The sequence below is a fragment of the Ovis aries genome, chromosome 4 (genome assembly GCF_016772045.2).
Source record: "Ovis aries strain OAR_USU_Benz2616 breed Rambouillet chromosome 4, ARS-UI_Ramb_v3.0, whole genome shotgun sequence".
NCBI classification, from domain to species: domain Eukaryota; kingdom Metazoa; phylum Chordata; class Mammalia; order Artiodactyla; family Bovidae; genus Ovis; species Ovis aries.
The window spans coordinates 34,435,097-34,450,515 of record NC_056057.1 but is presented as its reverse complement, the minus strand read 5'-3'; the positions used below and the strand labels follow the sequence as shown (position 1 = coordinate 34,450,515).

General features: G+C 38.5%; 1 protein-coding gene across 5 annotated transcripts in view; it reads left to right on the top strand.

The window, feature by feature from the left end:
- Window positions 1–15,419, top strand: part of CROT (carnitine O-octanoyltransferase) — a 50,553-nt gene that overhangs the window by 16,669 nt on the left and 18,465 nt on the right. For all 5 annotated transcript variants that reach the window (XM_012176525.5, XM_060414583.1, XM_042249157.2 and 2 more), the window contains 3 exons: window positions 11,163–11,256; window positions 12,091–12,216; window positions 14,204–14,305. In XM_012176525.5, the coding sequence (XP_012031915.3) occupies window positions 11,163–11,256; window positions 12,091–12,216; window positions 14,204–14,305 (322 nt within the window). The remainder of the gene's footprint in view (window positions 1–11,162; window positions 11,257–12,090; window positions 12,217–14,203; window positions 14,306–15,419) is intronic.

Below are 15,419 nucleotides of genomic sequence, written 5' to 3'. Positions count from 1 at the left end.
TCACTCTGTATGACAGATTCTAGGTTCATCCACATGACTACAAAGGACCCAGTTTCATTCCTTTTTATAACTGAGTAATATTCTATTGTATCTTCCTAATCCGTTCATCTGTTGATGGACATTTAAATTCCTTCCATGTTCTGGCTGTTGTAAAGAGTGCTGCAATGAACACTGGGCACATGTGTCTTTTTGAATTACGGTTTTCTCAGGGTATATGCCCAGTAGTGGGATTGCTGGGTCATACGGTAGTTGTATTCTTAGTTTCTTAAGGAACCTCCGTACTGTCTCCCATAGTGGTTGTATCAGTTTGCATTCTTACCAGCAGTGCAAGAGGGTTCCCTTTTCTCCACACCCTCTTCAGCGTCTGTTGTTTGTAGATTTTTTGATGGTGGCCATTCTGATTGGTGAGGTGATACCTCATTGTAGTTTGGATTTGCATTTCTTAGGGATGTTGAGCATGCTTTCTCCATCTAGTCAAGGCTATGGTTTTTCCAGTGGTCATGTATGGATGTGAGAGTTGGACTGTGAAGAAAGCTGAGTGCCAAAGAATTGATGCTTTTGAACTGTGGTGCTGGAGAAGACTCTTGAGAGTCCCTTGGACTGCAAGGAGATCCAACCAGTCCATCCTAAAGGAGATCAGCCCTGGGATTTCTTTGGAGGGAGTGAAGCTGAAGCTGAAGCTCCAGTACTTTGGCCACCTCATGCGAAGAGTTGACTCATTGGAAAAGACTCTGATGCTGGGAGGGATTGGGGGCAGGAGGAGAAGGGGACGACAGAGGATGAGATGGCTGGATGGCATCACTGACTCAATGGACGTGAGTCTGAGTGAACTCTGGGAGTTGGTGATGGACAGGGAGGCCTGGCGTGCTGCGGTTCATGGGGTTGCAAAGAGTCGGACACGACTGAGCGACTGAACTGAACTGAGCATGCTTTCATGTATTTGTTGGCCATCTGTATGTGGTCTTTGGAGAAATGTCTGTTCAGGTTTTCTGCCCATTTTTGTATTTTTTTTTTTTTTTAATATTGAGCTGCATGAGCTGATTATTTTTAGGGGTTAATCCCTTGTCAGTTGCTTTATTTGCAAATATTTTCTCCCATCCTGAGGGATGTCTTTTCATCTTATTTATGATTTCCTTTGCTGTGCAAAATCTTTTAATTAGGTTCCATTTGCTTATTTTTGTTTTTATTTTCATTGCTTTAGGATGTGGGTCATAAAAGATCTTAATGCAATTTATGTCATCTAGTGTTCTGCGTAGATTTTCCTCTGTGAGTTTTGTAGTGTCTGAACTTCCATAAAAATTTTTTTTTTCCTAACACATTGTTTGAAAGATATTTTCTTACATTGTGCTCTAAACTTTCATTCTTTTATCTTTCACATTTACGTTAAAAGTCTGCCTAGAATTGATTTTTGCATGTGTCATGAGGAAAGGGGTAGTTTTATGTATTTAAAAATAGTTTTTTAAAAAATAATTAGTCGATTTATGTTTGGCTGCGCTGGGTCCTTGTCACTGTGCTCAGGCTTTCTCTAGTTGCAACGAGTGGAGACTTCTCTTCATTGCGGTGTGTGGGCTTCTCGTTGTAGTGACCTCTCTTGGTGCGGAACACAAGCTCTAGGGTGTGCAGGCCTCCGTAGTTGCCATGCACGGGCTTAGTTGCTCCGCAGCATGTGGAGTCTTCCCAAACCAGGGATCGAACCCGTCCGTGTTCCTTTCATTGGGAGGCTGATTCTTAACCACTGGACCACCAGGGAAGTCCAGAAAATAATTTTATTTTAGGTATTTTTCTGCAGTTCATTTCTTTTAGTGAATAATAAGACAGTGAATAAGAAGACAATAATATATTCGTGCTAGAGTAAAGATTATCAACCTTACTCTTTTTAACTGTCATATAGAATTCCACCAAATGGTCAGACTATATGGTTTGACATTTCTCCTTTAGTACCCATTGACGCAGTTTTCATGTTACTATAAAAAACAGTCAACATTTTCAAGCATGCCTCTTCATGTATTTGTGAGAAAATATCTATGTGTTGACATTAGAAATGTACTTTCTGGATCATAGGATACACACCTTTAAATTTTCAAACAGAGTCAGATTGTCATTGACAGCAGCACTATGTTTCCTGCTAGTGTTTTAGGAGGATACCTACTTCTCTACGTGGTTGCTGACATGGTGTAATTAAACTTAAAACATGGTGAACTGACCCATGAAAAATGGTTTTCATTGTTGCCTGAATTGACGCATCCCTCATAACTAGTGAAACTGAATATATTTCTATATGTTTATAGGTCACTCATATTTTCAATGAGTTGCTTTTGCCTATTTTTCTATTTGCTATTTTAAAATTCTTATTAATTTGTAGCAATTATATGTCTGGGCACTCATTCTTTTGTAGTAATATGGGTTGCAAACATTTCATTCCAGTTAGCAAACTTTTTTCGTACTTGAACAGGCATTGTTAATTTTCATATAGACAAAAAAGATCCATTTTTTAGGTTTTTTTTTTTTTGCTTTTGTTCCTTGGATAATCTTTCTGTCTGTTTCAGCTGTATTTTAAAATTTGTTCCAAATTTGACATAAAATAATTAGATCAGGCTTATTGCTTGGATTACTGAAAGCCGCTCTCTCAGAAACTGCATACATGTGATTTGTGGTCTGAATTCAGCCTGTAGCCTGTTTTGCTTGGATAACAGAGAATTTGAATTGCTATTTAAAAATCAGGAGAATTCACATAAACATGGACTTCTGTTTTTATTCATATAAATACTTGGATTTCTGTTCTCCATTAAAATAAAAGCCTTGTTTGTTCAGATTGTTAACTCTGATTCAGCCTCACAGGTGGTTTTCTTGCTTCCCTACATTCTTGATAGTCATCAGTCCTGTGACTTTGAAAATTCATGTTTGATCGTGTCTCACCTTTGCTTAAAATTCTTGAGTAGTTCCTGGAGGTCTAGCTAGCAGTCTTTTTTTTACCTGTGGTCTCGATTGGACCTTCGCCTGTCCCGTCAACCTTGTCCTGCTCTTCCTCCCTCTGCATCCTGTTCTTCTACCCAGTTTCTCTGCTTGCACTTCTGATGTGTTAGGTTATCTGTAGCCTTTGCATGTGCTCATGCTTTCTATTGGACTGCCTTCCCCTGCCTTGTCCGCCTTTTAAGTTAGAATTGCTCCTCGTGCTTTGTTTCTGTTCACATGTCACCACAGGCTTACTACTTCCTATTTTATGTCTTACTTCATAATTTCCCATTCCCTTTCCTCTCTCCATGGCCCAAGGACTTAGCCTCTTATTTATCTCTATTATATTGATTATTAAATTGTATTGAAGTCATTTATTTCTATATTTTCACCTTCAGATGGAGCTCAAAGAGATTACTTACCAGATTTTTTTTTTTTTTTAAATTCCCTCTGCTTAATACAAAGCAGAAAGGTGTGGGTGTGGATGTGTGAGTGAACTGAGTGATTAGGCCAGCTCTATGCATTAGGACGGAGAAGGCAATGGCACCCCATTTCCAGTACTCTTGCCTGGAAAATCCCATGGATGGAGGAGCCTGGTAGGCTTCAGTCCATGAGGTTGCTTCAGACTCGACTGAGTGACTTCACTTTCACTTTTCACTTTCATGCATTGGAGAAGGAAATGGCAAGCCACTCCAGTGTTCTTGCCTGGAGAATCCCAGGGACGGGGGAGCCTGGTGGGCTGCCGTCTGTGGGGTCTCACAGAGTCGGACATGACTGAAGCGACTTAGCAACAGCAATAGCAATGCATTAGGAAGTTTTATTTAGAAACATAAGATATGTATTAGTAGTATAAGACAGTTCGGTCAGATTCTGAATCTTATGAGTTGGTGCCTCAAAAGAGATGTGTTAAAATTTGCAGTAATCCAGGAAAGAAGTTAGAGGTTGGAACTTAAGAATATGGAACACTGTTCCTAAACAGTAAGATTCTACTGTATGATACAGGGAACTATATTCAATATCTTATAATGAACTATAATGGAGAATCTGAAAAAGAATATATAAAACTGAGTCACTTTGTTGTATATCAGAAAGTAACACAATGTTGTAAATCAACTATACTTCAATTTAACTTTTTCTTAAAAAGATAAATGCAGAAAAAGTTTTGGAGATAAAATTAATTTGAATTGGTAACTGGATTTAGAAAGAAAGGAAGCTATTACTGAGTAGGTAGATAGTATTATAACAGAAGAGGAAGTAACCTTTCAATTTTCAGTTTTTTCTTGTTTTTAATACTGGCTTTGAGGCAATTCACATACTACACAGTTCACTCATTTAAAGTGTATATTTCAGCATTTCTTAGAATGTTCAGAATTGTGCTGTCATCTTCACAATCAACTTTAGAACATTTTTGTCACCCCCCAAAGTAACCCTGAACTCATAAGCAGTAATTCCCCATTTGCTCCCCAACTCTTACCCATCCATTGGCAGACATTTCTCATATTTCCCCAACACTCCCATCCCACCAGCCTGAGGTAGCCTTTCTATCTGTTTCCCTTGACTTTTTGTCTTTATGGTTTTCCTTCTCTGGACATTTCATACAAAGGGACTCTTAAATGGCCTTTTCTGTCTAGGCTGTTTCACTTAGTATACCTTACATTTTCAACATTCATCCATGTTGTGGCGGTCCTCAGTGTCAGCGGTCCTCAATCTTTTTGGCACCAGAGACTGGGTTTCCTGGAAGACTGTTTTTCTATGGACATGCGCTGGTTTCATGATGATTCAAGCATATTACGTTTATTGTGCATTTTATTTCTATTACTATCACATTATAATATATAATGAGATAATTATGCAGTTGTCACTTGTCACTCAGTGATAGGGTTTTGATATGAGTCCGTAAGCAATTGGTTTATCATATCTCTGTGCAGTCAGACCTCTTCACTAGTGATGATCTGTATCTGCAGCCGCTCCCCAGAGCTAGTTAGCCTTACCACCTCAGCTCTACCTGAGATCCTCAGGCATCATAAGGAACTCACAGTCTAGATCCCTCACGTGCGCAGTTCTCAGCTCCTGTGAGAATCGAATGCCCCTGCTGATGTGACGGGAGGCAGAACTCAGGTGGTAAGTGGGAGCAATGGGAAGTGGCTGTAAATACAGATGGAACTTTGCTCACTCGCCCACTGCTCACCTCCTGCTGTGTGGCCTGGTTCCTAACAGGGATTGGAGACTCCTGGTAGCGTTTATTAGTACTTCCTTTTTTTTTTTTTAACTGAATAATAATGCACTCTATGGCTAGACCACATTTTATTTAATTATTTATCAGTTGATAGATGTTTGGGTTGTTTCGACTTTTTGACTGCTGTGAGTAACGCTGCTGTGGACATTCTGTGTATAGGTTTTTGTGTGGACACTTGTCATGGGTGTATTCCTTGGTGTGGAATTGCTGGATCGTACTTCTGTGTTTAACCGTGTGAGGAACTGCCAAACTGTTTTCCAGTATGAGTGTGCCATTTCACATTCACGTCAGCAGTACTTGAGGGTTCCAATTTGTTCTCATTCTCACCAGCACTTGTTATTGTTAGCCTTTTTGATTGTAGCCATCCTGGAGAGTATGAAGTAGGATCTCATTGTGGTTTACAGTTGTGTCTGCATAATGATGAGATTGAACATATTTTCATGTACCTATGACGCTAAACTCTGGGAGGTAGTGAAAGACAGAGGAGCCTGGCGTCCTACAGTCCATGGGGTCACAAAGGATCGGATACGACTTAGCAACTGAACAACAGCTTGGAGAAATGTCTGTTCAAATCCTTTACCAATTCTTAATTGGGTTATTTGTCTTTTTTATTATTGAGTTGTAAAACTTCTTTATATATCCTAGATGTAACTCCCTTATCGGATACATAAATTACATATATTTTTCTCCCATTCTAGTGTTTACTTCACTTTTTTCATGGTTGCTTATGAAGGGCCAACATTTTAATTTTGACAAGAGTTCAGTTTATCTGTTCCTTAGTTGTTTGTACTTTTAGAGTCATATCTTAGAAACCATTCCCTGATTCCTAGTCATGGAGAGATAACTGTGTTTTCTTCTAAGATCAGTTTTGTCTTAATTTGTAGGAAGAGGTCAGGGAGATAATTTTTAAATGTATATTTACTTTGGAATGTTGGCAGAAATTGAGGTGGATAGATCCAACAAGCGCTTGGAAATTTGGTACTAGAAATTTAGAGAGAAAATAGGGTTAAAGTTAGAGATTTGGTTGCCTCTTAGGTAAAGGTGATAATTGAAGCTATTCAAGTAGTGGATGAAATTACCAAAGAAGAAACTTGTAGAAGAGGTTGGGGGAGGCCAGTGAGGGGAAATTGGGAAGACACACATTTGATGGTGGATAGAGAACAACAGTCAGTGAAAAAGGCCAAGTAGTCAGTGAGTTAGAAAGACCACAATGTAACAGTGCTACAAAAGCCAACACAGAATTTCAAGATTGACTCCTGGGTGGTAAAAGACTTTATAAGAGAAAAATGAGACTGAGATAGAGCTGCTAAATCTTACGGGATGCCATTGCTAATATTCAGAAACACATTTTCAAGATAATCACTGGAGGACAAAACCTGATTACAGTAAATTAAAGAATGAGTGGAAAGTAATGAAGGCAGATTTTGAGGAAATATCAAGGATAAAATATTTTAAAATATGTATGATTCTAAAGTATAAATACTGTTAATGCAAATTTTTAAATATAAAAAAATGCATGTGTACTGAAAACAAGTCCATAGATAGTCAAATTGAAAGAGAAGAGGGGTAATTACAGTTACCAAATCTATACCTCTTTTTACAATATGAATAGAGAAGTTATTTTTAAATCTCCTTTGAGGTATGATTAACATATAAATCTGTGCATATTTTTCTGTACAACTGGATGAGTTTGGAGATAAGCATACATTGATTAAACTATTACCATAATGGATACCATAGCATATTCATCACCCCCAAAGGTGTCCTTCCCTCTTTATTTGTAAAAAAATTTTTGGTGGTAAGAACACTTACCTTAAGATCTACCGTCTTAGCAAATTTTTAAGAGTGTTGAGTTCAGTTCAGTCGCTCAGTCGTGTCCGACTCTTTGCGACCCCATGAATTGCAGCACACCAGGCCTCCCTGTCCATCACCAACTCCCGGAGTTCACTCAGACTCACCTCCATCGAGTCACTGATGCCATCCAGCCATCTCATCCTCTGTCGTCCCCTTCTCCTCCTGCCCCCAATCCCTCCCAGCATTAAAGTCTTTTCCAATGAGTCAACTCTTCGCATGAGGTGGCCAAAGTACTGGAGTTTCAGCTTTAGCATCATTCCTTCCAAAGAAAGTACAGTGTTATTAACTACACTATGCTGTACAATAGATCTCTAGGACTGACTTATCTTGTATAACAAACTTTGTGTCACTTGACAGTGCTGTGCTTAGTCACTCAGTTGTGTCAGACTCTTTGTGACCCCATGTCCTGTAGCCCACCAGGCTCCTCTGTCCCTGGGGGTTCTCCAGGCAAGAATACTGGAGTGCCATGTAATACATGGTTGCCATGCCCTCCTCTGAGGGATCTTCCTAATCCAGGGATTGAACCCAGGTCTCCTGCATGGCAGACAAATTCTTTACTGTCTGAGCCACCAGGGAAGCCTAAGAATACTGGAGTGGGTAGCCTATCCCTTCTCCAGGAGATCTTCCCAACCCAGGATTCGAAGCAGGGTCTCCTGCATTGCAAGTGGATTCTAATGCCTCCTCATTTTCTCCTTAGCCCAGCCCCTGGCACCCACTATTCTTTTCTGCTTCTAAGACTTTTATCTATTTTAGATTCCACATATAAGTGATACCATGTAGTGTTTCTTCTGTGTTTAGCTTATTTCATTTAGGATAGTGTCCATCAGGTTCATTCACATTGTTGCAAACAGTGGAATTTTCTCTTAAAGCTGAATAAAATTCCATTTGTATGTTTATACCACATCTTGTTTATTCATTCATCCATCATTAAATATTTAAGTTACTTTTGCCTCTTGGCTATTGAGAATAATGCTGCAAGGAACATGGGAATGCAAATGTCTCTTTGAGACCTTGGTTTTAGTTCCTTTGGATATGTACACAGAACTGGAATCACTGGATCACATGCTGTTGGTGCTAAGTCACTTCAGCCGTGTCCGACTCCATGCGACCCCAAAGACGGCAGCCCACCAGGCTCCACTGTCCCTGGGATTCTCCAGGCAAGAACACTGGAGTGGCTTGTCATTTCCTTCTCCAGTGCGTGAAAGTGAAGTCGCTCAGTCGTGTCCGACTCTTAGCTACCCCATGGACTGCAGGCTACCAGGCTCCTCTGTCCATGGGATTTTCCAAGCAAGAGTACTGGAATGGGGTGCCATTGCCTTCTCCGGCTGGATCATATAGTATCTCTGTTTTTAATTTCATGAGGAACCCCCATAGTTCTATAGTGGCTGCACCAATTGACAGTTCCACCAGCAGTGCAGAAGGGTTTTCTTTTCTCCACATCATCATCAGCGCTTGTTACTGCTTGTCTTTTTGATAATAGTCTTTCTGACAGGGGTGAGAGGATATCTCATTGTGCTTTTGATTTACATTTCCCTGATAATTAGTGATGTTGAGCACTTTTTCATATACCTCTTGGCCATTTTTATATCTTCTTTGGAGAAATGTCTGTTCAGTTCCTTTGCCCATTTTAAAATCGGGTTGTTTGGTTTTCTGGCAATTAAATTATGAGGGTTCCATGACCTCTTACCAGATATATGGTTTGCAGATATTTTCTCATATTCTGTAGTTTGCTTTTTCACTTTATTGTTTCCTTTACAGTGCTAAAGCTTTTGGTTTGATATAATCTTATTTGTCTATTTTTACTTTTGTTGCCTGTGCTTTTGGTATCACATCTAAGAAATGATTGCAAAAGGTTAATGTCTGGAAGCTTTTTTCCCATATTTTCTTCCAGAAGTTTTATGTTTTTCAGGCCTAATATTTAAGCCTTAAATCTATTTTGAATTGACTTCTGTGTAAGGTATAAGATAGGGGTCCAGTTTCATTCTTTTTACGTGGTAATTTCCCCACACTGTTTACTTAGGGGGCTGTTTCCCATGCATTCTCGGTCTCCTTGGCACCTCAGCTGGCTGTGAGTGGGCTTATTTACAGGCTCTCCATTCGGTCCCATTGACGCGGGGGAGTGTCACCCGTGCCACGTTGTTTTGATCTCCATAGCTTTGTTTGGATTGGCCAAGATGTCACAGAAAAACCCTACTGAACCTTTTGGTGGGCCCAGTATATTTTTGGAAAACTCAGCAGTGGCCACAGGACTGGAAAAGGTCAGTTTTCATTCCAGTCCCAAAGAAACGCATTGCCAAAGAATGCTCAAACTACCGCACAATTGCACTCACCTCACTCGCTAGTAAAGTAATGCTCAAAATTCTCCAAGCCAGGCTTCAGCAATACGTGAACCGTGAACTCCCAGATGTTCAAGCTGGTTTTAGAAAAGGCAGAGGAACCAGAGATCAAATTGCCAACATCCATTGGATCATCGAGAAAGCAAGAGAGTTCCAGAAAAACATATATTTTTTCTTTATTGACTATGCCAAAGCCTTTGACTGTGTGGATAACCACAAACTGTGGAAAAATCTTCAAGAGATGGGAATACCAGACCACCTGACCTGCCTCTTGAGAAATCTGTATGCAGGTCAGGAAGCAACAGTTAGAACTGGACATGGAACACAGACTGATTCCAAATAGAGAAAGGAGTACGTCAAGGCTGTGTATTGTCACCCTGCTTATTTAACTCAGAGTACATCATGAGAAACACTGGGCTGGATGAAGCACAAGCTGGAATCAAGATTGCTGGGAGAAATATCAATAATCTCAGATATGCAGATGACACCATTCTTATGGCAGAAAGTGGAGAAGAACTAAAGAGCCTCTTGATGAAAGTGAAAGAGGAGACTGTAAAGTTGTCTTAAAACTCAACATTCAGAAAACTAAGATCATGGCATCTGGTCCCATCACTTCATGGCAAATAGATGGGGAAATAGTGACAGACTTTATATTCTTGGGCTCCAAAATCACTGCAGATGCTGACTGCAGCCATGAAATTAAAAGACGCTTGCTCCTTGGAAGAAAAGTTGTGACCAACTTAGACAGCATATTAAAAAGCAGAGACATTACTTTGCCAACAAAGGTCCATCTAGTCAAGGCTATGGTTTTTCCAGTAGTCATGTATGGATGTGAGAGTTGGACTGTGAAGAAAGCTGAGTGCTGAAGAATTAATGCTTTTGAATTGTGGTGTTGGAGAAGACTCTTGAGAGTCCCTTGGATAGCAAGGAGATCCAACCAGTCCATCCTAAAGGAAATCAGTCCTGAATATTCATTAGAAGGACTGATGCTGAAGCAGAAACACCAATACTTTGGCTACCTGATGCAAAGAATGGACTTATTGGAAAAGACCCTGATGCTGGGAAAGATTGAGGGTGGGAGGAAAAGGGGACGACAGAAGAAGAGATAGTTGGATGGCATCACCCACTCAATGGACATGAGTTTGAGTAAACTCCAGGAGTTGGTGATGGATAGGGAGGCCTGGCGTGCTGCAGTCCATGGGGTCGCAAAGAGTCGGACACAACTGAGCAACTGAACTGAATAGTCTTTATAATGATTTTAAGTAACAATGGCACATGTGAAAATATTTAAAACTACATGGTATTTCTATTTTGGGGATTAAACCCAAGTATTAATTGGGTATAGAATAAGTCCTCTGTTACTATATTCACATAGTTTTTAGTTAGATAAAATGTGTATGATATTTGTGAGTTTATGTACCAGAATATTTTTAAATTTCTCCATTATGCAGGGCATTTACTTGGATCTTGGAAGTGCATGTACCTTTTGAAAGTATAAATTATATCAAACAGAAAATTTATTTGCTTAAGCTCTTGTCAAGTATACTGATGATATTAATAGGTACATAATCACTGTGGTGGAAAAAAAGGTGTAGGAGATAACTCCATTGCTGTAGAGACCATAATCCCTTTCTTTGGATAATACGGAATACAATATTATTCTTTGGATAACATTTTAAGTAAAATACTTAAATACTAATAAACTTTGTAACCTATGAAAGGCCAAAGTAGCTAGTGCTCCTACCTGTGCTCTTTTTGAATCTTCCTTATTTAATCTTCCAAAGGCAATTGACATACATCCAAAAGAAATGCCACAGTGAACCCGACGGACCTGGGGTAGCAGCGTTAACTACCGAGGAGCGAACTCGATGGGCTAAGGTTATAATTTACATTTTTATTTTCTTTAAAGGTACAAGTGACTTACAACATTATATTCAGGTATACACATAAGGATTCAGTATTTGTTTCTATTGAGAAATATCACAGTAAATCTAGTTAATGTCCATCACCGTACAGAAAATTTAAAAATATTTTTCTTGTGATGAGAACTTGAAGATCTACTCTCTAGCAACTTTCAAATATGCAGTACAGTATTATTAACTATAATTTAGAATTGGGAAGAGGATATACTTTTATTTTGTTTACATTTAAACTTCAAACACTCAGCTCAAGGACATGCTGGCCCTTGGAAATAAAGACAAATGAACAGACAGCTTTAAGCTTTAGGCAGTTTTAAATATATTGTACAGTATTGAACAATCAGAAAATCTAGGGGAAGGCATAACATTATGTGTGGTTAGTCACTCAGTCATATTGACTTTTTGTGACCCCATGAAATTGTAGCCCACCAGGCTCCTCTGTTTATGGGATTCTCCAGGCAAGAATACTTGAGTGGGTAGCCATTTCCTTCTCCAGGGGACCTTCCCAGCTGAGGGATCGAACATGGGTCTCCTGACTTGCAGGCATTTTCTTTACTGTCTGAGCACTCAGGAAAGCGAGCATAACTTTATAGCTTTATACATTTAGCAGCACAAGTGTAGGGACTAGGCATGCTTTTGGAGAAGAAAAACCTGTTCAGGACTCAGCACAGAGGTCCTTGAATTTACGCTTTTCCTGATGAACCTTTTCGCTAACTTTTCAAAAACCTGTTGAGCTTTTCTGACTATTTTATATTTAACTTGTAACATTTTATTTTTTCTTCTTGCCCTTTAGGCACGAGAATATTTGATTAGTCTTAATCCAGAGAACCTGACTATATTAGAGAAAATTCAGAGCAGTTTACTGGTATTTTGTTTAGATGATGACAGTCCACATGCTACACCAGAAGATTATTCTCAGGTATTCGACTATCTTGTTCTGTTATTTCTCTTTTTTTTCTTAAGAATTTGTTCGTTTTTGGCTGTGCTGGGTCTTTGTTGCTTTGCATGGGCTTTCTTTCCAGTTGTGGCAAGCGGGATGTACTCTCTGGTTGCTGTACGTGGGCTTCTCATTGCGGTGGCCTCTCTCGTTGTGGAGCACAGGCTCTAGGGGCATGGGTTTCAGTAGCTACCACTTATGGGCCAGACCTCTGTCCCCTGTGTTGGCCGATGGGTTCTTAACTATGAGACCACCAGGAAAGTCCCTTGTTTTATTTCTTCCCACAGAGTTTTCTGGAGAACTCTTGTGTAAATTGAACATGAGAAGAATTTTTTTTTTTAAAGAATCACTTTGTTAAGTATAATTGACATGCAAAAAACTGTATATATTTAATGTATACAACTTAGTTTGAAGTATACACCTATAAAACCACCTTGAAACATAATCGTGAAAACAGCTGTTTCCTAGATTTTGGAAACATATTTTATCTTGGAATGGGGTAGCTAAGAAAAGAAAGCACAAATACTAAGTCATAAAATATAAATATTTTGTGCAAGCTTTTAAAATGTTTTCTTAGCTACACACACATAAGATTATACATAAATAAATAATGCTTTGTAAGTCCTTGCCACGTTGTTCAGCTCTGTTTAGAAAGAAAGAAAATGAAGTTGCTCAGTTGTGTCCGACTCTTTACGACCCCATGGACTGTAGCCTCTGTCCATGGGGTTTTCTGGGCAAGAGCACTGGAGTAGGTTGCCATTTCCTTCTCCAGAGGATCTTCCCGACCCAGGGATTGAACCTGGGTCTCCCACATTGTAGGTAGACGCTTTACCGTCTGAGCGGCAAGGCTGCTTAGATCTTACATGTTGTTTAAAGAAGTATAAGTATTATTTGCTTGTCACATGCTTGTCACATGGCAGTGGTTCCCAACCTTTCCATTGATTATATATACAGAAAATTTGCATAAGGCATGGGGGCAAAATGAGCTTTTCAAACCAAAGGTGACATGAAAACCTACCTATAGCCCACAGCAGTAGGCCTTGATACCTTAGTTGGTGAGGTCTGTCCTAAGAATTACATCACTCTTGTGACTTATTTTATCATTTGGTTTTGTAGAATACACTGACGTTAGTGAGTTTAAGGATAATTGGGGTTTTATTTATTTTGGGGGGGACATTACCATTTCCTGGGAAAAAATAAAAGATGAGCAGTTGTATTTGTAGGAATCTCAGAATCTTTGCATCCATCAGTATTAAATGAGAGAAATGAATAATATTGGATTGAAAAATTTTGTGACTTGAAAACAGTTTTTCCCTCGTTAGCTGCTTTTTTAAAAGTAGAATCAACAAGCTTCTTGAGGAAGGATATATTTTAATTAAATGTTGCTCAGTTGCTGCAATGTACAGTTAGACGTATTTAGATTGCTGCTCATTAAATATACACACATGTGCTCACACACACAAGTACATACATAATAGAAGTTTCACAAAACAGTAATTGCTTTGACTGTGATATACTCTGATATTTATGTTCTGTTGTTATTCTTTTTGTAAAGATGTTTACAGTGATTTCCTGACTCACTTATAGCCAAAACCTAGCATTTGAGAAAGTGGCTTAGTGGGATATGAATTCTTGAAATGTTTTCCTTGTAACTAGACTTTCATGATTAAAGTAATCAAAGCTTCTTATCCTATTAAAGTTACAAACACCTTGTCCTTTCACTTTGATATTCTCTAAACATTCATGAATATTGTCCCATCCTCTTTTCTGTTAGAATTTCTTGGATTTTGAATATTTAAATGGTCAGGACCTAAATTATTATTTCTTGAGAATAGCTATTATTTTATTAAATTTGGTTTACCTGAAGAGAGGAAAAGTGAGATCATGTGTGTTTGTATGTATTTAAGATACAAATACTTAAAAACCAATATGAAGATTCTTTTAATTTGAAATAATAAATTTATTTTAGGTTTCTGCGAAGATTCTTCATGGAGATCCAACAGTACGCTGGGGTGACAAATCTTATAACTTGATTGCTTTTTCTAATGGAGTATTTGGCAGTAATGGTGATGTAAGTAAACTACTGAAGTTACTTTTTCCTTTTACTCTTTTCAGTTAAATGAGTGGCAGTAATCTACAACAGTTAGGCTGTCCTGTGGCAGGATAATAAATCATTTTTTAGCTTTATGGCATTAGAGTAAAAGTTTTAGTTATGAATTCTCAGTGAAAACAGTATAGGACAAATTATTTTCGTCTGTAGTTAGGCTAACAGTTTGATGTGTGTCTGTAAAATGGAATTTGCATGTATCTTTATGTAGTAGAAGCTCTTTTAAAATCTACTGCTACTTGTTGAAAATTAAAACACATTTTAAAAGGTATAGCATTATGTATATGTTCTGTGCTCAGAGAAATGTCTGTAGCTATATTTGTACATTTACCTAGTAATTTTGTAACCTTGTTAAAAAAAATGACACATGATCTTTGGAACATTGTTTACTTCTGGATATTAAAATATGTGGTGCTGGATAGCTTTTTTTTTACCTTCTTTATAAAATATATGTATACACACACCCAACTTGTTTCTCTTCTGTTCTCCTATGGTTGTCTTTATAATCTCTACCCTGCCATTTTCTGATGGACATTCAGGAGGTCTATGAACCAAGAAAATGAGGAAATCAACCTAAGTCAGAATTCCAATCTATATTTATAATCTTGTTATATAACTTTTCATAAAGTATATGACTTGGTATAAAGTAGTATGAGATAGATTTTTTTTGTTTGTTTGTGTCTGGGGGCTTTCCTCCAAAAGATTTAGTGACTGTAAAATACTAAAAAGACCTGTAATGTTGATCTGGGTTCAGTAGTTGTATTAATCAGTAATTTTTTTCAGTTTTAGGTGATAGAAACCCAAACTGTCATCACCTTACGGAGATATTTATGGCATGGGGTACAGCTAAATTTGGGTTAGGCTGACTTCCAGGGTCCAAATGCTTTCATTAGAAAATTCTGCATTTTTTGGCCTCACTTTCCTATGCTCAGCTTTATTTTTGTGTAGACGATACCACGTGATGGTTTTACCTGCAGTCCCATGTTTTCACAGCTCTCCTAGTAGGTTATTGTTCTCTATGGAAATAGCCAGCATTTTTTTTTTTTTTAACCCCTCTGGTTCCAGCAAAAGACCTGAG